Below are 25681 nucleotides of genomic sequence, written 5' to 3' on the forward strand. Positions count from 1 at the left end.
CCGGGCCAAAAAAGGTCGGAGGACGCGACCAAAATCCCGGGCGGTCAAGAGCGGGCGGAGCTCATCGGCGCCCGCCCGGACCAGCAGTCCTTCTCCATACTGGCTGTACTGTAGTTTAACTATCTACTCCGTACTCAGTATCTAATCGCCCGCCGCACGAGGAACAACAACTTCAGATTCACATGCAGGGTCATCGAACCACACCAGTGCATGCACTCCCGTCAATTGTGGGATGAAGGTGGTCGCACTGCTCTGGGAGACCTCAGGTCATCGTCAAAATGGGAGAAATTACCCTCGAAGGAGCCATTGCGCTTCTAGCATCTGACAAGCTCAGGGAACGGTCAGATGGGCTAGCCGGTCGGTCACCTTTTATTACCTTGGCAGCACTTTTATGAGCGAAAGCTCTGACACTGAATAGATCTCAAACATATACTACAGCAGAATAGAAAAAGCTCGAAGCTGTACGTCAAGATTCCCATACTGAATTGCAGGCTCATGTCTTGGGAACATTGTGGATTGACACGCACGTGTGTAACCTTATAGAAACACACTCAATGACAAGGCCTGCCACAGACTGTTTGAGTCGTTATTCCGATATGTCTCAGTGGAAAAGTCCCTGTATACACGCGCAACCTCAAAGGGAGCCTCTGCCTCGCGTTTGTCATCATGTGCATCCGTCCTTCGCACGGCCATTGATGTTTTTTTGCATAATTTGCGGACAAAGTCGGTCCGCGCGATAGTTGACCATGTCACGGAGACTGTGTCAACTCCCGGAGCTCTTCTTACAGAGATCCTTGGTGTGGACTACATCAAATGCTTGACTACTCTATTGAGTTTTCCTCCCCACCTCGAACACCTCGCCAACAATGAATGGGACAAGCTTCTGGAGTTCTGCCTACGTATTTTAGGCTCGCATGAGACTGACAGCCAAGAAAGCACGCAAACTCATCGCTTATCTACTTTAGACAGCTTTGTTGCCTTGACCAATGGTGCCTCAACACCATCCAGGGTCTCTTTCAGGGAAAATTCTAGACCCAACACGAGTATCGTTACAGAAGCTGTTTCATGTATTCAGCTTCTTATTGGGTGTCCAACAGCTCCGATCTTCGAGTCAGCCGAAGAGATACTCTATGAGCTGACCAAGCTTCTGGGCTCGTCAACTTTGATTGGAAATGGCTACCAAGCCGCCTTTGATTGCATCAATAGAGTCGTGATGAAGGTATTGCCTGAACAGTCAGATCTTGCTCGAACATCGTTGCTCAACCTTATCCCAGTGATCAAACGACTGTGGCCCACCAAGATTCTAGGCTTGAAAGATGAAATGATTGTGACATCTATGCTATGTGTGGTCACTCTGACTGACGCAGCTCACAGAGAGCCGTCTGAATCTCTAATCCACACGATTGAAGATATGCTGGTTACTCTGCAGACAGAGTACACAAAACGGCCAGAGAAAGATATTTTGCAGTTGGACGAGCTATCTTTCCACCGTCGCACTTCAACTGACCGGCAGGAATATTTCATTTGGCCTCGTTTCGATGCCCCAAGATCCGAGCATAATTGGACTATTTTGTGGGTTACAGCCAAGCTGGTTGAGCTACTTGAGGACATCGCTGTGCGGCTCTCTACTCCTTCTGAAGTCAAAATCTCGAAGAAGCGTCGCCTGACCTCGATGTTCGACGATATTATCCGACAATCCACAAATGCTTCAAATGCAAGCAGAGTCTGCGCTTTGCAGTTACTACCTTTTCTGCACAATTGCTACCGGAGCATTGAATCGAAGACCGTGCTGCTCGAACGATTGATTCCTAGTATGCTTGACGACAACAGTGCCATCTCCACATGGACGATGGTTGCCATTGCAAGGTTCGTCAGGCACGGCGAGCACTAGAAGTGCAAAGTGACTAACGCACCAAACCATAGTATCGCAAGTAGTCCAAATGCAGGCTCATCATCCTTAAGGTCGTACTGGGAACAGGCTTGGGAACTTGCGTCTCGGGCTTCAACCTCCCAAGCAACATCCAGAGCAGCTTGCAATGTCATGCACAACATTCTTCACTTTGACCTTCTAGACTACTCTGTGGTCATCCAGTCAATAAATTCGATGCTTTCTCCTAGCAACCTGAATGGTCCGTCTGCTCTGTGCGATTCGTCTCTAGCACTCTGGGCTACGATCATTCGTAAAACAGCGCAGATCAACCCGGGCTTGGTCACGGAAGCTTCAAGTAAAATATCGTCTTGGCTTCGCGAATCGTGGACAATAGGTTCGTTGCCGAATCATCACAGACATAGCTCAATCCACTGAATTTGAACAGGGACGGTGACAGATCGTATGCATATAGCACAAGCGGCATCATTCGCTCGCCCTCCGGACATTGTCAATGTACTCCTTGCTTGTACAAACAGACGTCTTTCATTACCAAGGAGTCGACCTGGAGGACTTAACAGTACTGTTGCCAGAGGTTGGCAGTACTTCGTCAGAAACAAGCAGCTCTTAAATTATCTGTTTGACCTCGAAGATGTGTTAGGCAGTGCGGATATATGGAATGCCCGGGACCCATTGCTGTTGAAATCATTTGCTCGACCTGACCCAAATGATCAAATTATTCTTGACTTGTTGCATACAAAATCCGAAAGTCTCTTGCAGGACTGGCAGTCATTTTCAACTGAGAGGTCACATCATATCACAACGGATATATTGCAGATAGTCGTGTCCTTCTGTGTCGTTGTTGCCCTGTACACGGAATGTCTACCAGAGCAAGTTGGAGAGCGAACGCCCTTTTTACGCAAAAATAGTCAGCTACTGTGGGAGAACATATGCTCATTCATGAAGTCCCGAGAATCAGAATTTGTGAACGCTTGTCTAGCAATCGTGTCGCCATACCTCACACCGGAGAATTTACTTTCTGCTCCCGAGTCAGTTGTCTCGAATGCTCTATGCGGCTTATTAGGACCCCTTGCGGAAATCTTAGAAGAATCCCGACAACGACAGAGAGAAATATTGGGTTCTCGCGGAGAAGAACCCATGGAATTGGACGATCCATTGCTCACAGACTATGACCAATTGGCAGAGATCACAGGCATGCTGAACAAGAACCGAGAAGCACTTCCCTTGCTCCCAGATGGTGCCACATTTCAGCGCTGTCTTACCGTTCAGGTGTCTTGCTTCCAAAAGATATATGCCTACTTAGCCTCTCCTGATCAACTGTCTAGTAATGAGGACATTGTTAGGTATTTGACTAGTCTCGACGAGGTTGACATCTTGTCTGCTCGGGACTTCCTCCCCTATGTCTATCAGGCCAGTGCCGGCCTAAGTCGCGAATCTTTGCTGAACATACTCGAGGACCTCGCTGAGAAGTGCCTTCAGTCCTACGGTTTAGAACGTTGCGAAAACTCTCACCTTGTGTGTCTCCGTATGATGCAAAGCTTTGTCAAATCATGGACTAGGCAAGAAAAAGACCATTTCTTTGATTCGGCGACTGACATATACACATGGTTTGTGAACATACTTCTCGTCAAAAAGCGAGCTTCTCCCTCGGTGCTTATTGCGATGACGGAGCTTCTGGGAGAGATTCTTGTCCACAATTCTGCCTATACAAGTGGCCCAGCAAGCCCATCTCCCCGTACCTGTCTCTTCACCATACTCCGGGAGGGAAACGCTGCCGTGAAGTTTAGGGCTGGTGAATTGATTCCTCAACTTTTCGGCAATTTCCCTCTCACCGACCATGATGCCATATTCAGTGATGTGTTGAGCAGCCTGCCTCGAGATCCGGACTGGATTGAAGGAATCGCTCTTCGACTTCTCATTTTGGCTCGCCTTGCTTCCGTGTGGCACACCCTACTCCGCAGAAGTATCTATCACATGTTCGAAACTCCTGCTCATGTTCCACTCTCACTACGGTATGCTGAGAAGTGCATGAAAGAGGTTGCAGACATACTTGGGCTCAAAGATGCCAAAGAGCTCTTTCGTCTTTTTTGCTCCCAAATTATCTACACATGGACAGAAGGCCAGTCCTTAACCTCATTACCTTACAGTGTTTTCGGATATGCTAGCACCGAAGATATGTTGCTTGATGTGCAAGATGAGGCTGTTGGCCAGGTCATGATGCGTTGGAATGAGCATGAGGCGGAAGAGCTCGCGGCTTGTACTGGCTCACCGTTCGTTGAACTTCTAGACGCGTCTTTCTATCAAGCAGAGGCTTACAGCATTGCTCGTGATATCAGTATTCCTCCTAGCCAGGGAAGCCAACCAAAGGGCGTGGAGAACCAATTGAAGAGGATACTGGGTGCAGATAGATTCATATCATTGGTCGAAAGGCAGTTCCCTCAAATCATAGCGACCTTTTTCAAAACACTCGATCAATACGACCAAGTTGAAAGAGCGCTCCAAAGGCAAAGCAACTTTCGCGAGGCCCATACTATTCTGAGGTCTATCATTGAAAAGAGCTGCTCAAACACCGTGTTACCTGCAAACCAGCAGCCGTCGTTCAGGGCTCGTTATCTCATGGATGAGCTTGATTTTATTTGCAAGCGTAGTGGATACGAGCTAGCAACCATCTGGACCCCTGCTCTGGCAACCTATGCTTGTCGCGCATTGTTGGACTCCATTCATCCAGCCCTTGGATCTCTTCACGCTTGCTCTGTCATCCGAAAGGTCAGGATCCTCATCAGTGTTGCCGGCCCTGTCATGCTGCGAGATTATCCATTTGAAATGATCATCCACGCACTTCGGCCCTATCTGGTTGATCTATTCTGCGCAGAAGATGCACTCGGAATTTTCTGGTACATGCTGGACGCAGGAAAGGGTTATCTGAGCGAGTGCCCCGGTCTGATGGCCGGGATAGCGGTTACAACGTTGCTCTCATTGAGAAGATTCGTCGCATCGCCACCGGCAGAACCAACACAAGAGGACCTCCTGCGACGGGTAATGGCTAGAGTAGAAGAGTTTCTCGAATGGTTTGAAGAGGCCCTGGACTCTTACGAGTCCTCCGCTATGAGTGCTGAGAAGTCTGAACTATTCGGGCTATTGGTGAGGTCATGCTCAGGAACAACTAAAGGCGAAAGAGGAGCACAAAGCGAGGATGAACACAATTTGCTCGTGCATGTCCTTGGTGACCAAAGTTCTGGGAATAGTCTCCTCAGCAGACCTGTTGCGGATCATGTTGTATCGTTGTTGTGCGCCGAGAATGAGCTTCCACGAGACCATAATCCCCGTCTTGATTTGACTGAAAGTGATGAGATGGCGATTTCAAACGCTGTGACGGTTTGTCAGACGTTGAAAAGGTTTGATTGCCGTGATGAATACAAGATTTGGGCCGCTAAAGTGATTGGAAAAGCGTTTGCTGCCACAGGCAGTATCAGCGACACGCTATCGAGAGAACAGGAACCCACCTTACTCGAAACACTGCAGCCCCGAGCAATCCTGGACTCAAATCACCGCTCAAGGATCAGTATCCTGATACAGCTATGTAATATGCTGCAAAATAGCAGTCATGCCGAGGTGGGTCTTGTCGAACGTACGATGCAATTGATCGTCAGCAACCTAAGCAACTTCCCTGAGCTTGATTATTGCCGCAACGCCGTATCCCCTTCCCTTCTCGGCGCCCTGACATGGGAACCCTACCACTGTCCCGATATCCCCACGCGATTATCGAAAGCTGACACAGACCACGGGCTCGGATGGGATCCCAACGTCTCTGTAAATGACTTTGCGAAAGGTGTCGGATTCTTTTTGTCTCGAGCCGCTTCCGAAGACCCGATCATTGGACCATTACACGTTCTTCTCAATCTCATGCCAAATCTAGCAGTGCAAATCCTACCACAGATTCTTCATGAGGTTCTGCTGGCAGACTTGCATGGCGAAGTGAGCATTCGTTTTACGATCTCCGAAATTTTCAAGAAGGTGTTAAGGCAGGTTGATGATAATACCATACCTCACGCGCGGCTTGTCATAAACTGCATTCTCTATCTCCGAAACCAGCCAAGGCCAGATGAGTCGACCATTGTGGAGCGCGATGAATGGCTCGATATTGACTTTGCTGAGGCGTCCGCAGCAGCCAGTCGATGCTTTTTGCCGAAGACAGGACTTCTTTTTCTTGAGATTTACGCTTCGCGGTTGACTTCCACATCTCGACGTTCATCGCTCGCCAAGTACGAGGCTCCTCAAGACGTCCTACATTCTATATATCAGGAGATAGACGATCCAGATATTTTCTATGGCATTCAGCAGGACTCGTCTCTAGCAGCTGTTATGGAAAAGCTCGAACACGAAAGCTCTGGGCTCAAGAACTTGTTGTTTCAAAGCGCCCGATATGACAGTGAAATCCAGATGGGCGAAACAGCGAATGTGCACGGTGTCCTGAAGGCACTTCATTCGACGAATCTACAGGGTATTGCGAACTCCGTTTTTGTGGCTTCCGGAAACTCGAAGGATACTTCACTGTCTCTCGATAGTATGCTTCAGACAGCTACCAGTTTGCGACAGTGGGATATACCTGTGTCGCCTTTGCATGCTTCCCCGCCTGGGGCAGTCTTTCGGACCTTTCAGAGTCTCAGCACGTCGAGAACCCTAGCTGATGTCTTCAATTCCGTCAATGAGTGCCTGCTGAGCAGTTTGGAGTTGTTGAACAGCAGCAGTCGGTCAGTAAGCGATTTGAGAACTGCCATGAGAGTCTTGGGGATCATGACAGAAATCAGTGATGTTTTAAGTGCAAAATCGACGGATGGGATCAGCCAGGAGTGGCAGAAGATAGCATCCAGAAACTCTTGGTTGAAAAGAACTAGGTGAGTTCTAAGTTACCTCTCTTCACATGCATACAAACTTGTTTACTGAGTCAAAGATAGCCCGGATGAGGTTGGGGAGATCTTGACTTGTCATGAGGCGCTTTTCTCTACGATCAGGCAAAAGGACTTCCTAAAGTCTGCAATCAATTTCCAAGACTCAGACGCGCTGTTACTGGAAATCAAGGTCCTTCGCCAGTCGCTTGAGGTCGCACAGAGTCATGATATCTCTCAAGCGTCGCTGAAGATCGCGTTTTGTCTTCAGAAGCTCGCATCCCAGAGCGCGCTTCTGGGAATCGATACCGAAGGAGCGGCAAAATTCGACCTAGCCAATGTCCTTTGGGACCAGGGCGAAATGGCTGCATCCATCAGGATGCTCCGGCAACTCAAGGATCGAAACGATCTACACAAGCAAGCAGTCCCAATAAGCCGTGCTGAACTTCTCGTGACTTTAGTGAGTTGATCCCACATCTTTGTTGATTTCATCTACGGCATCAAGTCCGGTGCTGACTTGCCAAGGGTCACCGCACTGCAGAAGCGCGATTGGAGAAGCCAGAAACTATCATACAGGACTACATGTCTGTAGCAGTCAAGGAACTTAAACATCGCTCACGGGGAGAAGATGCTGGTCGAGTCTATCACGGGTTTGCAATGTTTTGTGACCAGCAATTACAGAACCCTGACGGGCTGGAGGATTTCAGGCGTGTCGAACAACTTCGCAACCGCAAAGAACAAGAAGTTATTGCGCTGGAAGAGATGCTGGCAACGGCCTCGGGCAGAGAGAAAGAAGCCCTCAAATTTCACCGGTCGAAGACTAAGCAATGGTTCGATCTCGATGATCGCGAGTACCAACGTCTCCTGCGCAGCCGGGAAGCTTTCCTTCAGCAATGTCTCGAGAACTACCTACTGTGTCTGAGAGAGAGCGAATCGTACAATAACGATGCTCTGCGTTTCTGTGCGCTGTGGCTTGACAAATCCGATAGCCCGATTGCGAATATGGCTGTGTCGAAGTACCTTCACCAAGTCCCTAGTCGCAAGTTCGCCTCTCTGATGAATCAGTTGACATCCCGTCTTCTAGATATTTCTGATGAGTTTCAAAAGATGCTCTTTGCATTGATATATCGCATTTGCGTCGAACATCCATTCCATGGCATGTATCAAATATTTGCAAGCAGCAAATCGAAGGGCGGCAAGGATGAATTAGCCCTATCTCGTTACAGGGCAGCCAACAAGCTGGTCGACGGCCTCAAAAACGACAAACGCATGGGAACGACCTGGGTGAATGTTCATAATGCAAACATTAGCTACGTGCGGTTTGCGATCGACAAACCAGACGACAAGTTAAAGAGCGGTGCCAAGGTCCCGTTGAAAAAGTTGTCCACTGGCCAGCGTCTCGAGCGAGATGCATCTGATTTGAAACTCCCACCCCCCACAATGAGAATTGAGATTCGCCTTGACTGCGATTATAGCGATGTACCAAGGCTTCAGGGCTACCAGCCAGATTTCACCATCGCTTCCGGTGTCAGTGCCCCGAAGATTGTCACAGCAATTGCTAGCAACGGGCGACGATACAAGCAACTGGTAAGCTATAGTATCCGACTAGTCTTCTTTGTCATGCTAACATGGATCCAAGTTCAAAGGAGGGAACGATGACCTGCGGCAGGACGCCATCATGGAACAGGTTTTCGAGCAAGTCAGCAGCCTTCTCAAAGATCACCAAGCTACTCGGCAACGAAACCTTGGAATCCGGACCTATAAGGTGCTGCCTCTCACATCCAACGCTGGAATCATCGAATTTGTTCCCCATACAATGCCGCTTCATGACTACTTGATGCCGGCACATCAGAAATACTTCCCCAAGGACATGAAACCGAACGTGTGCCGTAAACATATCAGCGATGTCCAAACACGGTCATTCGAGCAAAGAGTCCGCACCTTCCGCCAAGTGACGGAGCATTTTCACCCAGTGATGCGATTCTTCTTCATGGAGAAGTTCAACAACCCGGACGACTGGTTCAGCAAGAGGCTGGCATACACTCGGAGCACTGCGGTCATTTCGATTCTAGGTCATGTGCTGGGTCTGGGCGACCGACACGGTCATAACATTCTACTGGACGAGCGGACTGGTGAGGTTGTTCATATCGATTTAGGCGTTGCCTTCGAACAAGGCCGAGTTCTTCCAGTCCCCGAAGTTGTTCCCTTCCGCCTTACACGCGACTTGGTGGATGGGATGGGCATTAGCAAGACCGAAGGAGTTTTCAGGCGCTGTTGCGAATTCACACTTGATGCCTTGCGGCAGGAGTCGTACAGCATCATGACGATTCTGGATGTGCTTCGATACGATCCACTCTATAGCTGGACGGTGTCCCCGCTGCGGCTGAAGAAAATGCAAGACGCGCAGGATGCGGCTGATGAAGATGGGCCTCCGGTCATCACGGGCAATATGGATCAGCGTTCTGCCAACGAACCGAGTGAAGCAGACCGTGCACTCACCGTAGTAGCCAAGAAGCTGGGCAAGACGTTGAGCGTGACGGCTACTGTGAATGAACTGATCCAGCAGGCTACGGATGAAAAGAATCTCGCTGTACTATACTGTGGTAAGTCTGGCAAAAGACCTCATTACACCCATGGACATACGCTGACTGATTTACTTGCACTCTAGGTTGGGCCGCATATGCTTGAGCCTATCTATTGGGGTTCTGGTATGACTCTGGTATCTTTTTATGAGTATAGTTCGAATATGTCAAAATGTATATAACATGACTCTACGATTCTGGATAGAAAACCGATTTGTTGGCTGATATCGAGCTGTTTATATCGCTTGAGCCAACTATATACCTTACATCGTTCCAACAATGTATAACCGATACTTCATCATAATCATAAGCAGTCATCAAGACTCTCTTAAAAATAAAATTAGGCCGATAAAAATTGTTGCGATCGAGGAGTTGTTGTTGTCAACCTGAGTTGAACCGTGGTTGCCTCGGCTTTGTTTATCGCCTGCCGGATTCTTGTTTTGGGATTTCATCCTCCCTGCATTCATTCCATCGCCACCTCACCAAGTTATAAGACAATGTCTCCGAATACACCTGCGACTCACAGACTTGAACACTCGAACACTCTCTTGCATGAATACTCAGAACATCCAGTCAGCGCACGGATCTCTTGGCAGCTGTAACTGCCAACCCAACCCAGCATCGCCTCGTGATTGCTGTACTAATCATGCTGTCGTGGCTTCTTCGGAAGGGATTATAATGTCGTTGTGAACACCGTTTCAGATCACATACACAATAGCAGGAAGCCACTTGCTTCACGTCATCAAATAATACCTTTTGCGCTCATGGCGACGCCCGCTGTGCCCAACCGGGGCTTGGTGGTGTTTTCTGGAGGCAGCGCCGCCAACAACCTAGTTGATGTCTTCAACTCGGTGCGCGAGACCAAGGATTGCCCGCTGAGCTATATCATCCCCATCAGCGACAACGGTGGCTCTTCCTCCGAGCTTATTCGGATCTTCGGTGGCCCTGGAATCGGCGATGTACGCAGTCAGTTCCAAGCCTCTTCCCCTTCCCTGCCTCTCGTCTTGCCTGTTTTCTAACCGTGAAAAACAGGTAGATTAGTCCGCCTGATCCCAGAATCGCCGCCTCACTCAGAGCGCGCGGCCATCAAAACCCTCTTCAACCACCGACTTCCAGCAGACGCAGCGCAGGCCCATGCCGAATGGCACTCGATCGTGGACGGCACGTCCGCGATCTGGAAACTGATCACGCCCGCCAAAAAGGAGCTGATCCGCTCCTTCTTCAACCTCCTGAACCTGGAGATCCTCAAGCGCGCCCGACCCCCGTCCTCCACCTTCGACTTCACCTCCGCCAGCGTCGGCAACCTGTTCCTGACGGGCGCGCGCCTGTTCAGCGGCAGCTTCGAAAGCGCCATCTACCTGCTGGGCAGCATCTGCGGGGTGCCCTCCGACCTGGTGCGAGTGATCCCGGCCATCAACTCCAACTTCTCGCACCACATCTCCGCCTCGCTGGCGGACGGCACCGTGATCGTCGGCCAGAACAGCATCTCGCACCCCAGCGAGGCCACGGCCCTGCGGCCGGGCTCGCGGCGGCCCAGCCTCCTCCTCGCTGACGGCGGCGAATGCCTGGAGGACGCGGACGACTCGGGCGCCATCTCGTACGAGGATGACCACCCGCCGGGCTCCCTGCCCACCCTGCGCAACAAAAACATCTCCTTTAGCAAGTCCGACAACGAGGACCTGCCCTACCGCATCACTCGCATCTGGTACATCAACCCCTACGGCCAGGAGATCCGCCCCCCGGCCAACCCGCGCGTCATCGAGTCCCTGCGCGACGCCCAGGCCATCGTCTACAGTATTGGTTCCCTGTACACCTCGCTGATCCCCTCGCTCATCCTCCGCGGCGTCGGCCACGCCATCGCCACCGGCCCCGCCCGCCACAAAATCCTCATCCTGAACGGCTCCCTCGACCGCGAGACGGGACCCCCCGCCGCGCCCTTCTCGGCCGCCGACTTCGTCGAGGCCATCACGCGCGCCGGCGAGGAGAGCCGCGGCCGGGGCGTGCTGGACGCGAACCAGCAACCTCTGAGCGACCAGCCCCTACCGTATACCGCCTATGTCACCCATGTGCTGCACCTGGAAGGGCCCGGCACCCCCGCGGTGGACAAGTACCGTCTCGCCGCCATGGGGATCGAGACCCTCCGGCTCTACGGGCGCAAGATCACGACCACCGGCGCCGACGGGGAAGAGGTCGCCGTGGGGATGAAGTACGACGCGACCGCATTGATCCAAGCCCTGGAGGTGGTTCTCGGCAGGAAGGGCGACGCCATGCTGCGGGGAGGGGAGAATAATGGGCTGAGTAGGAGGAATACCCTCGACCCCGGGAGAAAGAAGGCGTGAGAGATGGATTGCTTTACCTCATATTATTGTTATCGGACAAGCGTAGATCTTCTTGAAGATCATGCATGTTCCTATATAGTTCGTTTAGCTGATTATTTGAGCTTCTCTAACCATGTTGAGCTTTGCAATCTTGACAAGGACCAAGAACGTAGATGTCAACAGCATATTCTTCTGCGCAGAATAATCTTGCACAGTAAAATGCCGTTTTGAGTTCTGAATTTATTTCAGATACTTCACACATAAATTGCACCGACCCCAAACTAGGAACACCGTTGTAAAAGCAGCGGATATATGTCATCGACATTGGAAAGCAAAGGAAAAAAGAACGTCCCGCCAGAATGCAACATCCATATCCCCCCTTTCGACGCCCTTCCCAATGCTTTTTGCAATACAAAAGTTTTTTTCCAGGACACAGAATACATATCAGAAGAAGAAGGTGTGAGAGAGAGATCGGATGAGACATGAGGTTGAGGTTATAGCTTGGAAGTTAGTCCATCGGTCAACGAAAAACAAGCTTTATTATATTTACAGGAGAAGGACCGAAAGGATGGTGAAGGGGGAGAGGGAGAGGGAGAAGGTGACAAGACGAGCATATCACGCGCGAGCGGAATGTCGGGGTTTCCAGTTCTGGCGATTGAAGCTGACGTGGGGAGACCTGCTCCCTTGCTGCGAGAAGCCGCCGCGGAAGCCAGGTGTGTAGATGGTCGAGCCGACGTCCATCAGAATGGCCTTTTGGGGCTCCGCTGCTGGCAGTGCGGTGGTGCGGGGGCGGCCGCGGCCCTGGCTGGTGCCGGCGGCGGTGGACTGACTGGCTGCCGCTGCTGCTGCGGCCATCGCGGTTTTCTCTTTCGTGAGCTCCTTGACGATCTCTCGGAGTTCCGCGTCATCTTTGGTGATCTGGGCCCGGATGAAGGATGGGTGGTTGGAATCGGGCAGTGCGGACATGACGGTCGGGCGTGGTTTGTAGGCGTACTTCTCGGGGGCAGGGGGAATGGTGGGCTCGATGGACGGATCCAGCCGCGCTTGCTCACTCTTTTCCAGAAGTTTGACGATGTCTAAGCTTTCGCCGTGCGGGATCTTGTGCGGATGGGATGGGGTTACGCAGTCCATGTCCACTTCTTTGCGGAGGACGTGGTCGATGTCGACGGCGGAGAAGTAGGCGCAAGATTGGGGGAGGTCGTGGATCCCAACTTGCTCGGAGAACATCGCACGGGTCCAGACGTTCGCCACTTGCAGCGCGAGGGCAGCACGATATTTATCTTCATCTTTGACGAGATATCGGATCTCATCGTGCACGGTGATGGCTAGTCGAGCAGCGATGTTGAAGCGCCGGATGAGATAGTCCATTGCGACGATCAGCAGGTGTAGATAATCAACGCCAGAGGACTGAATGGCCCAATTGATTCTTGACGTCATGAAGCTGCCCTTGTTGATGAAGCGCCGCATCAATGCCTCCGTGATACCTGCTCCTAGAGTTGGGGTTCTCGGTCTTTCTTGCTCAGCGAACTCCTCCAGCTTGTTGAACACGAATGACTCGGTGCCACCTCTCCAGAATGGAGTATCACTGATAAGGCGCCGAGTCGTCCGAGTGCCCTTGGTCTCTTTGTATAGCTTACTTGCTACCTCCTGTGTTTCCCTCTCGTTCATCGATGGGTTGAACTGTCTCAGCAGAGTAGCCGCGAACTTCACTCCAGCTCCGTAGATACGTCCATAGTTGAAAACCTTGGCGTCGTTACGAGAAATGCCTAGGATCGAAGCAGTACGCGAGTGCATATCCGTCCCGGCAGCCTTGGAACCTTCCAGCGTCATGAAGCCGATGGCATTTCCACCGTGAATCTGGAACTGAGCATCTCCGATGAGACTCGCGATCCACAACTCTTGTGAGTCCACGTCGGCACCGACAAAAGAATAGCCCGGTGGAGCTTTGATCATGGCTTTCAACTCAGAGCCAACGCGGTTGCCTTTCGCATTACTTGCAGTAAGCCAGGTGTTTTCAACGGCTCTTCGTGTGATAGTACCCATGGGGATAATCTGGGGGAGAATGAAACCCAGACGAGTCTCATCTGTCTTGGCTGGGTCTACATCTCGCAACTGATCCTGGTAAACCACTATTTGACTCGTAATGCGATCACGAGCGCTGATCCAATATGAGCAGGATGCATTCATCTCCAGAGCCTCTTTGGCGAGTGCATACTGGGATGAAAGAGTTCCACGTTCAAAATATTGCATATAGCCTTTCGCTAAGGGATTAACACATCGTGCTGTGGGCCCGTCTTTATGCGGCAGTTTGAAGTACGCATGCTTCCGGTCGTTTTTGAGCTCGAGGATCTTCTCCTCCGACATGTCACAAATCACCACTGGCTGATTATCGTACTTCTTCGCATGATCGCGAGGCACTTTGAAAGTCCATCCGTGCTTGTCTGACCACGTCAAAGGGTACCCATCCCACGACAACTTCAGAAGAATTGGAGCAATCCGCGTCCGAACACTAAGGTTAATGTCTGCATCAATCTTGGGGAAAAGATCCTTATACCACTTAGGCATGCCCGGCTTTTTTTGCCTCGCGGCTGGCCGGGGAGGGTCGTTCTTTTTTTTCCCCTTGACCATTTTGATCTCCTGGCCAGACCAGTCCAGCTGCCGTAACCATGGATCATTCGTATATGTCTCGGGAGAGTCTTTGACTTTTAGAGCTTCATTGCACAGCTCGACCATTTTCTTTTGGACGTCCTCAAGTCGTTGATGATATGTCGCCTCTGCCTTGACAAGATATTCCTGCCAAGTCTGATTGACGGGCAATATTACCGAAGAGAGATGCCTCAGAGCCCCGAAGCTAACGGGGTGTGGACAGACCTCAAGGAAATTAGGGAAGACCTTCTTGTAGACACGATGGGTGATTGCAACATCTGCTGCACAATAGTCGAGTAACTCCTCCAGCTTCTCTACAATCTCCTCCCTGCTAAGCTCGCCAAAGTAGTCTCGTTGTGACTTGTCAATCGTAACATCACAGTGAAACTTGGCCACATCTCGAAGCGAGTTCACTGAGCTTCTTCCGATCCAGAGCTCCTCCTCCTCTTCGCTGAGCATTTTATTTTCAAGTAAGGCTGCCAGCTCCACAGAGTTGCTCTCATTGGTGATCTTGTCCCGAAGGTCTTTATTTTTCTTGTGGCGCATCCAGGTTGGTCTCTGCTGTGAACACATCCCGTTGACTGCGACATGTAGAGACATTGTATCGAGGAAGAAATTGCGAGTCTGGCTCATGTCGTATTCTTCAAGCACGCGAGCTCTATCATAGCCGATGTTATGTCCCACAATGATACGTGACTTTGATGGGTCTCCGAGGGGTACAAGTTGAATCTCATTGTCCGTCTCTCCCAGCAGCCAAGGCGAAATCCATGCATACCAAGCCGTAGGACTAACTGCGCAAGCCATGACCGCAAAAGAATGTACTTTGTATAGTACTTCGGTGTCGAAGGTCAGAATCGATTCGTTCGGTGCATCCACGGCTTCCCAGGAGCCGTCGGAATTGTACTTCGTCCATCCGCTGCGGTTTACCCATTTGCGTGGCTTTTCTGGAGAGTTGACAGTGATATATTCCTTCGCGAGCGATAGGTAGGGGTCAGAGCAGTCCATTCCTAGCTTGAAAAAGTGTTCGTCTAGCGATTGTCCTTGGAGGGTTGGCATGTCGAAGGCGACGGGTTCGGTGGCATCCTGGGATTTTCCGAGCAAATCATGCCTGGATAGATGTTCTTTTGCTAAGGCGACAAGGCTCGGATCTGGAGGATCTGATTTCGTGGGGAATACTTGAGAATATACATGGTCGCTCAGCTGTTGAACTCCGATCTCGTTGAACCTAGCCAGAGCGGGGACTGCGCTATTAGTACTTGATTCCTAATATCTTCGGAGATCTGATCTATTATTTACCGGAAAGTGAGCCATGATCCTCGCTCTTCCTCTCAGACTCATTGGTGGTTGATTGCGTAGCGAGGTATCTTGATATTTGTAATGTCCCTCTCCGAGGGAAGCGAGACGGGCGCAATCTCTGCGAAAAAAAGATAGCTGCATCCCTGCGACAGGGAGCGCAGGGAATACTCCAAAGCATGATGTTAAGCGGTTACAGTAATAATAAATCAGTCCATGGTACGACGATTCGAGAAGTCGCAGCCGATGCTGCGCAATGAAGAGTGCGACCGAGCTTTGGAGATAATCTTTTGGCTCACAAGGAGGGCCGATCGTCTTTTCTTTCCTATTGGGGGATTTCGGCGTCATGATGAGAAATGCTGGAAGATTGATGTTCCTTGGCTGCGACCGCCTTCCTATCAGAGGAAGCATCCTCTTATCGCCAACTCCGATAAGAACAGTGGCAGCAGATCTTCTCCGCCACGCTTGTCACTTTAGTTCACTTGGCTATGTTCAGTCTGCCTCCAAGATTAACTCTTTTAGTTCCTTCTTTAGAAACTAAATACAGTCTTGATCATGGATATCAGCCGTTATTCCTTAGATTCGTCGCCAACAAGCCCAAGCAACCATCCGCTGGAGTCCCCAGAACCCAAGCGACGCCGACTAGCCCCTCCCTTCCAGCTTGACGGACAGTCAAGCGAGGCGGCATCCATCGATCTGACCGAGACTGATGAGGTGTCGGAGATTTCGAAAACACAGGCCAAACAGCGCGCAGATGCTATTCTTGCACAACAGTCGCTTGAAAATGGTGCTGAATCAATCTTTGCTGCTTATAAGTGCCCTGTGTGTATGGACACTCCCGTGGATGCTACCAGTACTGTGTGTGGTATGTATGGCCTTGGCTTCCAATTTCAACGTCAGATTGGTGGAGATGAAGGCATGTGATCTAAGCTGACTTAGCATAGGACATCTCTTTTGTCACAAATGCATTACCGATACACTAAAGTTCAGCGAAGAACGGTCAGACTCTACCAGTAAATCCCCGAAAGGCACTTGCCCAGTATGCCGAAAGCCTTTGTCACGGAACGACGTCGCAGGACCGAAACGACACTTGATACCTTTACAGATCAAGCTACTGCGGCGGAAGAGGAATGTAGGGAATACTTCAGCCGCATGAGGGAGCTTTTGTCTGGTGAGGTTACCAGAGCGGAGTATGAAACCCCGGGCAAGGTACCAGAGCGGAGTATCAAACTGCGCAGACCTTGCGAACCCGTCACCGAACCTGATAATGAACACTATCTGACGACTACATGCGTTGCTCGGTGTACGACATGACATGGCGCATTGAGCAGGGGCTGTCGTGGCTCTACACAGTAGCGGCGACCATAGCCTTCTGGCACCATAGGAGCCCAGGTTAGGGCGATCGGAGCCTCTCACCCCACAGAAAAGTAATCTCGTCACATTTTGCTGTTGCAACGAAGCCTACAATAGGAATTTGAGCTTGCGCAATCTCATCGATTGTGCGAGACGCTTAGGCAGGCGTCTAGAAGATGAGAACTAGGTTTTTTACCCAAACGATGCGAGAGAGGCCCCTCGTTAGATCACTCGGGATAAGGGAATCGCATGAGAATCTTTGGTGTTTTTCTAGCGGGTTGGCAAGTGGTGGAACATTGCAGTGAAGAAAGAAGCCAAGAGATGTGCTCACTGTAGCCAAGAGATTTTGCATGAAACTTGCAAGGTTTAATTTTTATTCAGTTGACATTGATGAACTACGCTTCCTTATTCCTTTACCGTAGACTTCTTCTGACTACCAAGGCCCATCTGGCTTCACTATAATACTAAGCGTTTTAAATCTGTCTGAGGAATGTATCGTCCTTTGCGGAATGGTATGACCGAGTCGACGTCATTTCCCCGCGGCGATGCGGCATCCCCTTTACGGGCGGCATCCTCGTGCAAATGCCCCGTGCACCTGCCGCCCACCATCACTACAAATCTCCGAGATTTCCAGGATTTGAAGAATTCCAACAACCATCATTTTGGGCTGATCAACTTATGGCATACTCTGTTCTCTGTGTCTCGAAACTACCCTGGATCTTGAATCCATGTTCAATGCAGAACTTCTCCACTGACCGAAGCCCACGCAGCCAGGCCGCAATCTGGATGCCATGAGTGTCCATTCCTTTGACCATGCGCAGACCGCAGAACTACCATCAACCTCCAACCAGGTGGAAGACATCGAAGCCAACCCACGTCCTCAGGATCCACCGATCTCGCCAACCACGCGGGCGCCCCCGTCTCCGGACGCGTTTACCACTGCTGCGAGGCTCAACTCGCGGGACACTGCCAGGATTCGCAGGCGGCGTTCGACCACCGCGCGCTCATACTATCGCGAAGATGGGCCCCATGACCAGAACTGGCAGCCGGGCGAGGAGCCGGGCATTGATCCAAATCAGCCGCTGCCGGCCTACAATGCCGAGTGGATGGCTTCAACCGCCGCCGATCTGTACAAGCGCTGTGAGATCTCCGTCGTGGACTTTTCGCAACATGAGATGCGCCAATACATCCTCGACAACGATACCCTAGAGCCTTTCCTTGAGCGAGAGAGGGAGCCCTGGGTGCAGTGTCGCTGGATCAACGTGAACGGGCTGAGCTGGGATGTGATTCGAATTCTCGGAAACCACAAATGCCTGCATCGGCTTGCGATCGAGGATCTGATTAACGAGACTAACCGCACAAAGGTCGACTGGTACTCTGATCATGCGTACATCGTTCTCAAGTTGCAGAAGCTGATCAAGCTCAAAGATGAAGAGGAGGACAGTGATTCGGACGAAAGCAGCGATGGCGGACACGGCCCGTGGACGAACGATCGCAAGAGCTCCACGGCCAGCACGATCTCATTGAAACGGCCCACCAAACGCACGTTGATTCTGGACGCTTTGAAGGATATCTTTAGACCAAAGTCATCTGATCGGGGTGGTACAGGGAGGCGTACGTCCAGTGGGCTAGGCAAGGCTGCTTCCAAAGTGTCCGGTCTGAGTGACCCGGAGAATGAACTTCCGCCTCGCAGCATCCAGCGGCTTCGTGGTGGCCCGAACGAAGAGCGCATTGCCTTTATGGAGCGTCACGCCATTCTGGCCGCGAAGGGGCTGTGTGTTATTCTCGAACAGGTGTCAATCTTCCTTCACTCAGACAATACCGTGACATCGTTCTTCGAGAACAGTGCAGACGATATCGAAGCCCCAATTGTGAGGCGACTCAGCTCCCCGGAGACCATCTTACGTCAGTCGTGCGACGCGAGTATGATTGTGCAGGCGATACTAGACGCTATCATTGACCTTGCCATCCCTGTGACGACCGCCTATCAGGATGTCATGGGTGACCTGGAACTGGAAGTTCTGACCGACCCTGACGTTGACCAGTCTAAGAGTCTCTATGTCCTCACGTCCGAGATTGCTATTCTGCGGAACTTCATGCAGCCCATTGCTACGATAATCAACGCACTGCGAGACCATCGTTCGGAACCTATTCATACGCCTGGCTTAGGAGCGTTCAAGAACATTGGTACGAGTAGCCCTGCAGGCGACGGGACGCCATTTATCGGAACCGCCACGCCAAACCTGAAAAGCCTAGGTGGTTCTAGCGTATCGATTAGTCCTCTATGCCATACCTATCTGGGTGATGCATTGGATCACTGTATCACGATTGTCGAAGGCTACGACCAAATGCGAAGGGCTGCCGATAACATGATTGATCTGATTTTCAACACCATCGGTGAGTTTTTGACACCCCGTGTGGGGGTTGAGCGCGAGCTAATTTCGTGCAGGTGCATACCAGAATGAGAGCATGAAGCAACTCACATTGGTGACGTGTTTCTACCTCCCTCTGACTTTCTTGACGGTATGTCGAGCAAGTGGCTGCCACGAGGTTTATTTACTGACCCCATCCTGTAGGGCTACTTTGGAATGAACTTCGATGACTTCTCTGGCATTCATCACAGCGACTCGTGCGTTCACATAGTCCAAAGCCCCTTTAACCTCGAAACTAACATCAACCCCTAGATACTTCTGGATGATTGCCATTCCGTTCGTTTTCGCGACCACCATGTTTCTGATGTAAGATTGTCTCTTCCCTGATCACACCCAGAACATTCCTAACGGCCTCCCCAGGCGCGACAAACTCCAGCGTTACGTGGTGTTGCTCGCACAGAAGCGGCTCATCACCAGCTCCAGAAAGAGGCGACAGAGGAAGCAGGCCACGGAAAAGACCTGACCCTTTGGCATTAGAGATGAATCTCTCCAACTTACTGCTCCGATACCCATGATACTACAACAAGTACTACATTGCAAGCCCTTCCTTTGTATAGATGAACCCCACATGTTGCATAGCATGACCCAACATTATCAAGCTCACATGATTACATGTGGGGCAGTAAATGGTGCAAGACAAATAATAATAGTACATATATTACATAGACTAGCCAGTACTTGATTCACGGCTGCGCGATCACATCACAAAGTCTTGCGCTTGAACGCCCAGTAGGCCTTCCAAGGCAACGTCCAATCCGAGCGCAGCAGCTCCGGGCGAAAGATGTCGAAGTCGAAGCTCTCCAGCCGGGTCAACCACAGCCGCGTGGGGATGGCCGGCATCAAGACGCCGAAGGCGCGGTTGACCTCCTCCAACGGCGTCTCCGCCCGCTGCTGCTGGTTGGGGGTGTGCTCATACGTGTGGCCCTCCTCGCCCTCGTGCTCGAACTCGTGGCCCACGTCCTGGCCGGCGCGGAGATTGCTCAGCATCTGCTGTGCGGTGATGAGGTGGTCGTTTGCCCGCGTCGCGACGGTGAATACCGCATCGCGCAGGCCCGGCGCCTCCGCCCCCTGCCGGAACACGTCCTCCTCGCGCAACCCGGCCTGGGCCATCACGTCCAGCGGCAGCATCACGGCGCCCTGCTTGTTGTTATACTGACCAACCACCGCACCCGGGCTTTTTGGTTCTTGCTGCTGCTGCTGCTGCTGCGGAAAGGCGACGAGGGGCAAGCCGCGCAGCACGGCGGCGATGCCGACGGCCTTGCCGACGTGCGAGGCCAGATGGTCGGCGGTGACGGAGGTCATGGGCAGCGCGGACAGGGTCAGGTAGAAGAGGGTGGAGTAGGTGTTCTCGGCGTAGGACTCGAGCGCAGCGAGGGTCGGGTACGGGTCGTTGGTGAGGGTCTGCTCGCGCGCGTTGATCAGCCGGGTCAGCCAGCCCTTGCTGATGCGCGCCGTGCCGCCGGTACGCGCGTGCAGGTCCTCGATCGCCGCCGCCAGCAGGATCGCGATCGGCTCCTTGGGCGGACTGCCCGCCAGCGTTTTCGTCACGGCGTCGCGCCAGTACTGCAGCCGCATCAGGCCGATCGTGTGCGACGAGGTCGTGTCCGGGATCAGGGAGAGGGAGACGTTGAGCGCGCGCAGCGCGAAGTACATTGGCCGCGCATGCTGCGGGATGAAGGTGTGGAGGAGGTAGGCCGGGCTATCGTATTTTCTGTTTGTAGTCACGAAGGGTTTGTTAGAGGACCATGCAGCGGAAGGACAGGAGGCTTTCGTACTGTAGGAGGCTGGAGCAGTAGGCTTGAGCAGCTTGGACTTCGGCTTCAGCTGCGGGTGAACGGCCCTGGAAGTGGCGCTTTTGAGGGCGCTGTAATCGCGTACGAGCCAGAGACCGGCGGCATAACAGCTCGCTTGTGCGACATGGCTGGATGAATTTGTTGGAGAGAGACATTTTTGTTTTTGGCCGGGACGGTGCGGGTGGAGGAGGTGGGGATGTTGGCTATATGAGGTTATTGCGGAGGTCGTTGATCACTGCTGAGGCTCATTGCATAATATGGCTATTTCTTCATAGGCGCTGTCAGCTCGAGGTTCAATATAGAATCGATAAGAGTAGCATCACACCACCCACACGTCAATTGAGGCTCATTGTTAGTTCTTCTGGTGAGGCGAATGTCGTTCAACCCAGAGGTTAAGCTTCCGCTGAAGCAAGCCCATTTAGTCCAAATTTTATTGGGCGAAGCAGGTGGAACACGACATGACGTCGGCCCGAAGTGCAAATCGCGTCTCGGCGCGTCTTTCTTTCTCTGCCCTCCGCTTAAGTGGATTTTGGCCCCAGGCACTTCGAACTCCCTTCAATAGCAACATTCAGGGGGAGATGATTGATGCAGGATGCACTTTCAAGATGCCGATGGACGACCTTTGAAGAAGCGACGGTTTTTCGCCCACGATGAGGAGATTTCGCTTCCTCACTCAGCCAGCGATGGTCTCACTGCTACGATTCCTGAACTGCCGGCTTCAACCCTGTTGAGGTACTCCAATGAGGAGTCCCTTACTCAGGAGACCCAAGATGCTACCTTGGCCTCGTCGCACTCACTTGTGGACTTACCGAAGCCCAGCACAGTCTCTCATGAGGAGGCTTCTCCCACGACGCACGACTTGCCACCGTCCTATTTGAGCAAAGAAACGGAGCAACAGAAAGCCGACGACGGATTCGATACGGCCACCTTCCTTGCCATAGTCGGACAAGACGTCCCTGAACATACCCTTGTCAGAATACGCAAAGCAGCCGGTGGTGACCTCGAACGCGCCGTAAACATCTTCTTCGACGGATCCTGGAAAAGCCCGCCGAATGCCACCCTGAGCCAAACCACACTCCTGCCCCGCGAGCGAACCCTTCCCGCGCAACCATCTCCTCCCACGACCCGTACACCACCCATTCCCTCGACCGGGACACCCGTCACAGATCAAGCCAGTCCACGAGTGGCGTCACAACCGCAGCTGAGATACATCGGCGCCTTCGGCGTCGGGGCGTGGGCTACAAGGAGTGGCGTGGGGCTCGTCAAGCATGGGGAGCATGTCAATATCGAGCGCGCGCGGTCCCAACCCGTTGCGAAACGGGGTCGCACGGGTAAAATGATCAGCAACCAGAAGGGCGATGTCCTCACACGGTTCACGACGAAATCTGGCCAGGAGATCGGGCGCCTCCCTCGGGAAACGGCCGAATGGGTATCGACTCTGATCGATCAAAAGGTTTGCAAGCTTGAGGGGGTGTGCGTCTTCGCGCCGGACAGGATCCGCGTGAACGACACGATTTATCTGCAGCTGTGGTGCTATCTGCGCATCGAGGCGTTTCAACCTCAGATTCTCGATGACGCCACTGACGACAACAGGTCTACTACGATATTCGAGGAGAAGGAAAGCGTGGAAGAGAAGAAATTGCGGCTCCGTCAGGTGGCGCTGGTGAAGCTCTTCGATGAGATCGGTCTACAACCGACTTCCATCAGCGATATGACCAGGAAGCATAAAAAGGAGGGATTGCTGCGTGCGGCAGAGATGGCCGATCAGTATGACCGGGTCAAGAAAGAGAACCAGTCGAACAACGACTCGTCGGAAGAGGAAGAAACCCCGGAGCTGGAAGAGGGCCAGCTTGACACGCTGTACAAGAAGGCTCAGTCGTTCGACTTCAGTATGCCAGAAGCGCATCCTCCGTCCACATTTACGATGGATCTGCGGAAGTATCAGCGACAAGCACTGTATTGGATGCTGGCTAAGGAAAAGAACAAGGAGTCCGCCAGGGAAGTGTCTCTGCATCCTCTGTGGGAACAATATTCTTGGCCTACGAAAGATGTCGATGACAAGGAGTTGCCTGCTGTGGATGGAGTAGACCATTTCTACGTCAATCCGTACTCTGGGATGCTGACCCTCGAATTTCCAAAGCAGGAGCAACATTGTCTCGGTGGTATCCTGGCTGATGAGATGGGTCTGGGTAAGACCATCGAGATGCTAAGTCTGGTCCATGCTCATAGAAATGAGCCACAAAGTTCCGGTGGCTTGGTGAGACTTCCACAGGCCTCTGCTGGCAGGGTTTCTGCTCCCTATACAACCCTGGTCATTGCACCGACATCACTGCTTGCGCAGTGGGAGAGCGAATCACTGAAAGCCTCTCAACCCGGGTCGATGAAGGCTTTAATGTACTATGGGACGGAGAAGAATGTAAACCTCAGAGAGTTGTGTGCTGCAGGCAATGCCGCTGCGCCCAACGTGATCATAACGAGTTACGGAGTCGTACTCGCAGAGCACCGTCACCATACGTCCACCGTCCTGTCGCAAATGGGCTCGGGTGGCTTGTTCTCTCTGAACTTCTTTCGGATCATCATCGACGAAGCTCATATGATCAAGAACCGTCAGTCCAAATCCGCAAAGGCGTGCTACGACCTGAGCGCAACACATCGGTGGGTCCTCACTGGCACACCGATCGTCAACCGTTTGGAGGATCTGTTCAGTTTGGTGCGATTCCTGAAGGTCGAGCCTTGGAACAACTTCTCCTTCTGGAAAACATTCATCACCGTGCCATTCGAGTCGAAAGACTACGTGCGCGCTCTGAATGTCGTACAAACAGTGCTCGAGCCGCTGGTCCTCCGTCGGACCAAGACCATGAAGACACCTGAGGGTGAGCCCCTGGTACCGCTTCCACGGAGAACAATTCAGATCGAAGAGGTGGAGCTTCCGGAGCAGGAGCGTGAGATCTACGACCTAATTTACACCCGGGCTAAACAGACCTTCAACAGCAATGTTGAAGCCGGTACCTTACTGAAGTCGTACTCGACAATCTTCGCACAGATCCTTCGTCTACGTCAGACGTGTTGTCATCCCATCCTCACGCGTAACAAGGCGATCGTGGCCGACGAGGAAGACGCCGCCGCCGCCGCCGATGGAGCCAGTGATCTCAAGGACGACATGGACCTGCAGGAGCTGATCGACCGCTTCAAAGCCACCACCGAAGCAGCAGGCACCGAGCAGGCCCACGACTCTCAAGCCAAATTCACCTCGCACGCACTGCGACAGATCCAAACCGAGTCCAGCGGGGAGTGTCCGATCTGCTCCGAAGAGCCCATGATCGACCCCGCCGTGACAGCGTGCTGGCACAGTGCATGCAAGAAATGTCTCGAAGACTACATCCGCCACCAGACGGACAAAGGGGTGCCACCGCGGTGCTTCTCCTGCCGCGCACCGGTCACCTCTAAAGACATCTTCGAGGTGATCCGCCACCAGTCGCAGTCGCAGTCGCAATCCCCGGTATCCACGCCCACGACCGAAGAAACCGATCTCTACAACAGCACGCCGCCGCTCAGCTCGCAAGCACCACCGCGCATCTCCCTGCGGCGCATCAACCCTCTTTCCCCCTCCGCACACACCTCCGCCAAGATCCACGCCCTCCTCAACCACATCACCCGCCTCCCCGCCACCAACAAAGCCGTCGTCTTCTCCCAGTTCACCAGCTTTCTGGATCTCATCTCCCCGCAACTGACGCGGGCCGGGATCCCGCACGTCCGGCTGGACGGCACGATGCCGCAGAAAGCCCGCGCCGAGACCCTGGCGCAGTTCAACCAAGCGGAAACCTTCCTGTCTGAGGAGGACGACGTCGCCGACGAGGAGGAGACACGCAGCGCCAAACCAAGGCGAAAGCCCAACGCCCCGAACGCCTCATCCACGGCAAATCCCCGCATCCTACTGATCAGCCTCCGCGCCGGCGGCGTGGGCCTCAACCTCACCGTTGCCAACCACGTGTTCATGATGGACCCCTGGTGGAGCTTCGCGATCGAGGCGCAGGCGATCGACCGCGTGCACCGCATGGGCCAGCTGCGCGATGTCGCGGTCACGCGGTTCGTGGTCAAAGACTCGATCGAGGGCCGGATGCTGCGGGTGCAGGAGCGGAAGATGAACATCGCTGGGTCGTTGGGGCTGCGGGTCGGCGGGGACGGGTCCGAGGATGAGAAGAAGAAGGAGCGGATTGAGGAGTTAAGGTTGTTGTTTGAGTAGCCTGGGTGTAAGTGCCCAGGTGCTGGTGCCTAGGTACAGGTGCTAGTGCTTGAGGGGAGATGGCGTGGAGGAAGGGTCCTGGGGGTTGTACATGATACCATTGTATTTCGGGCTTGTTGGATAGGTTGGGATAGGATAGGATAGGATAGGATAGGAGCTGTAGACCAATGCCCTGGTCACTTAGTTAAGTTTATGCTCATAACTGCTTTATATCCATATCTTAATTCTCGTGTTTGACTAACACCAA

General features: G+C 52.5%; 7 protein-coding genes across 7 annotated transcripts; 5 read left to right on the top strand and 2 right to left on the bottom strand.

Annotated features, from left to right (window-relative positions):
• Positions 1–278: 278 nt before the first annotated feature.
• Positions 279–9591, top strand: atmA (DNA-binding protein kinase TEL1; the record flags this gene model as incomplete). The annotated part of the gene is made up of 9 exons (XM_025632310.1): positions 279–357; positions 419–461; positions 544–1866; positions 1924–2264; positions 2316–6783; positions 6844–7234; positions 7300–8361; positions 8414–9377; positions 9443–9591. 9 exons carry the CDS (start codon positions 279–281, stop codon positions 9460–9462), a joined length of 8691 nt encoding a protein of 2896 aa, XP_025492799.1. The 3' UTR covers positions 9463–9591.
• A 242-nt stretch (positions 9592–9833) lies between these two features.
• On the top strand, positions 9834–11813 carry BO82DRAFT_333509 (gluconeogenesis factor YvcK family protein). Its single transcript, XM_025633215.1, has 2 exons — positions 9834–10322; positions 10389–11813. Exons 1-2 carry the CDS (start codon positions 10121–10123, stop codon positions 11693–11695), a joined length of 1509 nt encoding a protein of 502 aa, XP_025492800.1. The 5' UTR covers positions 9834–10120; the 3' UTR covers positions 11696–11813.
• Positions 11814–12289: 476 nt separating this feature from the next.
• On the bottom strand, positions 12290–15794 carry BO82DRAFT_281381 (DNA-directed DNA polymerase gamma MIP1; the record flags this gene model as incomplete). The annotated part of the gene is made up of 2 exons (XM_025631339.1): positions 12290–15561; positions 15617–15794. The coding sequence occupies 2 exons, from the start codon at positions 15792–15794 to the stop codon at positions 12290–12292; spliced, it is 3450 nt and encodes a 1149-aa protein (XP_025492801.1).
• Positions 15795–16084: 290 nt separating this feature from the next.
• BO82DRAFT_59652 (uncharacterized protein) lies at positions 16085–16952 on the top strand. The gene is made up of 2 exons (XM_025641370.1): positions 16085–16478; positions 16558–16952. The coding sequence occupies exons 1-2, from the start codon at positions 16169–16171 to the stop codon at positions 16767–16769; spliced, it is 522 nt and encodes a 173-aa protein (XP_025492802.1). The 5' UTR covers positions 16085–16168; the 3' UTR covers positions 16770–16952.
• A 473-nt stretch (positions 16953–17425) lies between these two features.
• Positions 17426–20052, top strand: BO82DRAFT_353567 (putative CorA family metal ion transporter). Its single transcript, XM_025634988.1, has 5 exons — positions 17426–19363; positions 19416–19489; positions 19543–19595; positions 19651–19704; positions 19759–20052. The coding sequence occupies exons 1-5, from the start codon at positions 17758–17760 to the stop codon at positions 19859–19861; spliced, it is 1890 nt and encodes a 629-aa protein (XP_025492803.1). The 5' UTR covers positions 17426–17757; the 3' UTR covers positions 19862–20052.
• BO82DRAFT_391447 (uncharacterized protein) lies at positions 19994–21566 on the bottom strand. The gene is made up of 2 exons (XM_025638567.1): positions 21174–21566; positions 19994–21109 (listed from the first exon to the last, which is right to left on the bottom strand). Exons 1-2 carry the CDS (start codon positions 21344–21346, stop codon positions 20101–20103), a joined length of 1182 nt encoding a protein of 393 aa, XP_025492804.1. The 5' UTR covers positions 21347–21566; the 3' UTR covers positions 19994–20100.
• A 148-nt stretch (positions 21567–21714) lies between these two features.
• BO82DRAFT_333521 (DEAD/DEAH box helicase) lies at positions 21715–25434 on the top strand (the record flags this gene model as incomplete). The annotated part of the gene is made up of 3 exons (XM_025633216.1): positions 21715–24291; positions 24346–25019; positions 25074–25434. Exons 1-3 carry the CDS (start codon positions 21784–21786, stop codon positions 25432–25434), a joined length of 3543 nt encoding a protein of 1180 aa, XP_025492805.1. The 5' UTR covers positions 21715–21783.
• Positions 25435–25681: the final 247 nt, after the last annotated feature.

Source organism: Aspergillus uvarum (assembly GCF_003184745.1).
Source record: "Aspergillus uvarum CBS 121591 unplaced genomic scaffold BO82scaffold_21, whole genome shotgun sequence".
In the NCBI taxonomy this organism is placed as follows: Eukaryota; Fungi; Ascomycota; class Eurotiomycetes; order Eurotiales; family Aspergillaceae; genus Aspergillus; species Aspergillus uvarum.

Coding starts and splice junctions, on each gene's coding strand:
- BO82DRAFT_333509 (XM_025633215.1), top strand. CDS start 10,121: ATGGCGACGCCCGCTGTGCCCAACCGGGGCTTGGTGGTGTTTTCTGGA. Junction 10,323..10,388: donor TGGAATCGGCGATGTACGCA/GTCAGTTCCAAG, acceptor CGTGAAAAACAG/GTAGATTAGTCCGCCTGATC.
- BO82DRAFT_59652 (XM_025641370.1), top strand. CDS start 16,169: ATGGATATCAGCCGTTATTCCTTAGATTCGTCGCCAACAAGCCCAAGC. Junction 16,479..16,557: donor TGCTACCAGTACTGTGTGTG/GTATGTATGGCC, acceptor GACTTAGCATAG/GACATCTCTTTTGTCACAAA.
- BO82DRAFT_353567 (XM_025634988.1), top strand. CDS start 17,758: ATGAGTGTCCATTCCTTTGACCATGCGCAGACCGCAGAACTACCATCA. Junction 19,364..19,415: donor TCTGATTTTCAACACCATCG/GTGAGTTTTTGA, acceptor AATTTCGTGCAG/GTGCATACCAGAATGAGAGC. Junction 19,490..19,542: donor TCCCTCTGACTTTCTTGACG/GTATGTCGAGCA, acceptor CCCATCCTGTAG/GGCTACTTTGGAATGAACTT.
- BO82DRAFT_391447 (XM_025638567.1), bottom strand. CDS start 21,346: ATGTCTCTCTCCAACAAATTCATCCAGCCATGTCGCACAAGCGAGCTG. Junction 21,110..21,173: donor TACTGCTCCAGCCTCCTACA/GTACGAAAGCCT, acceptor GACTACAAACAG/AAAATACGATAGCCCGGCCT.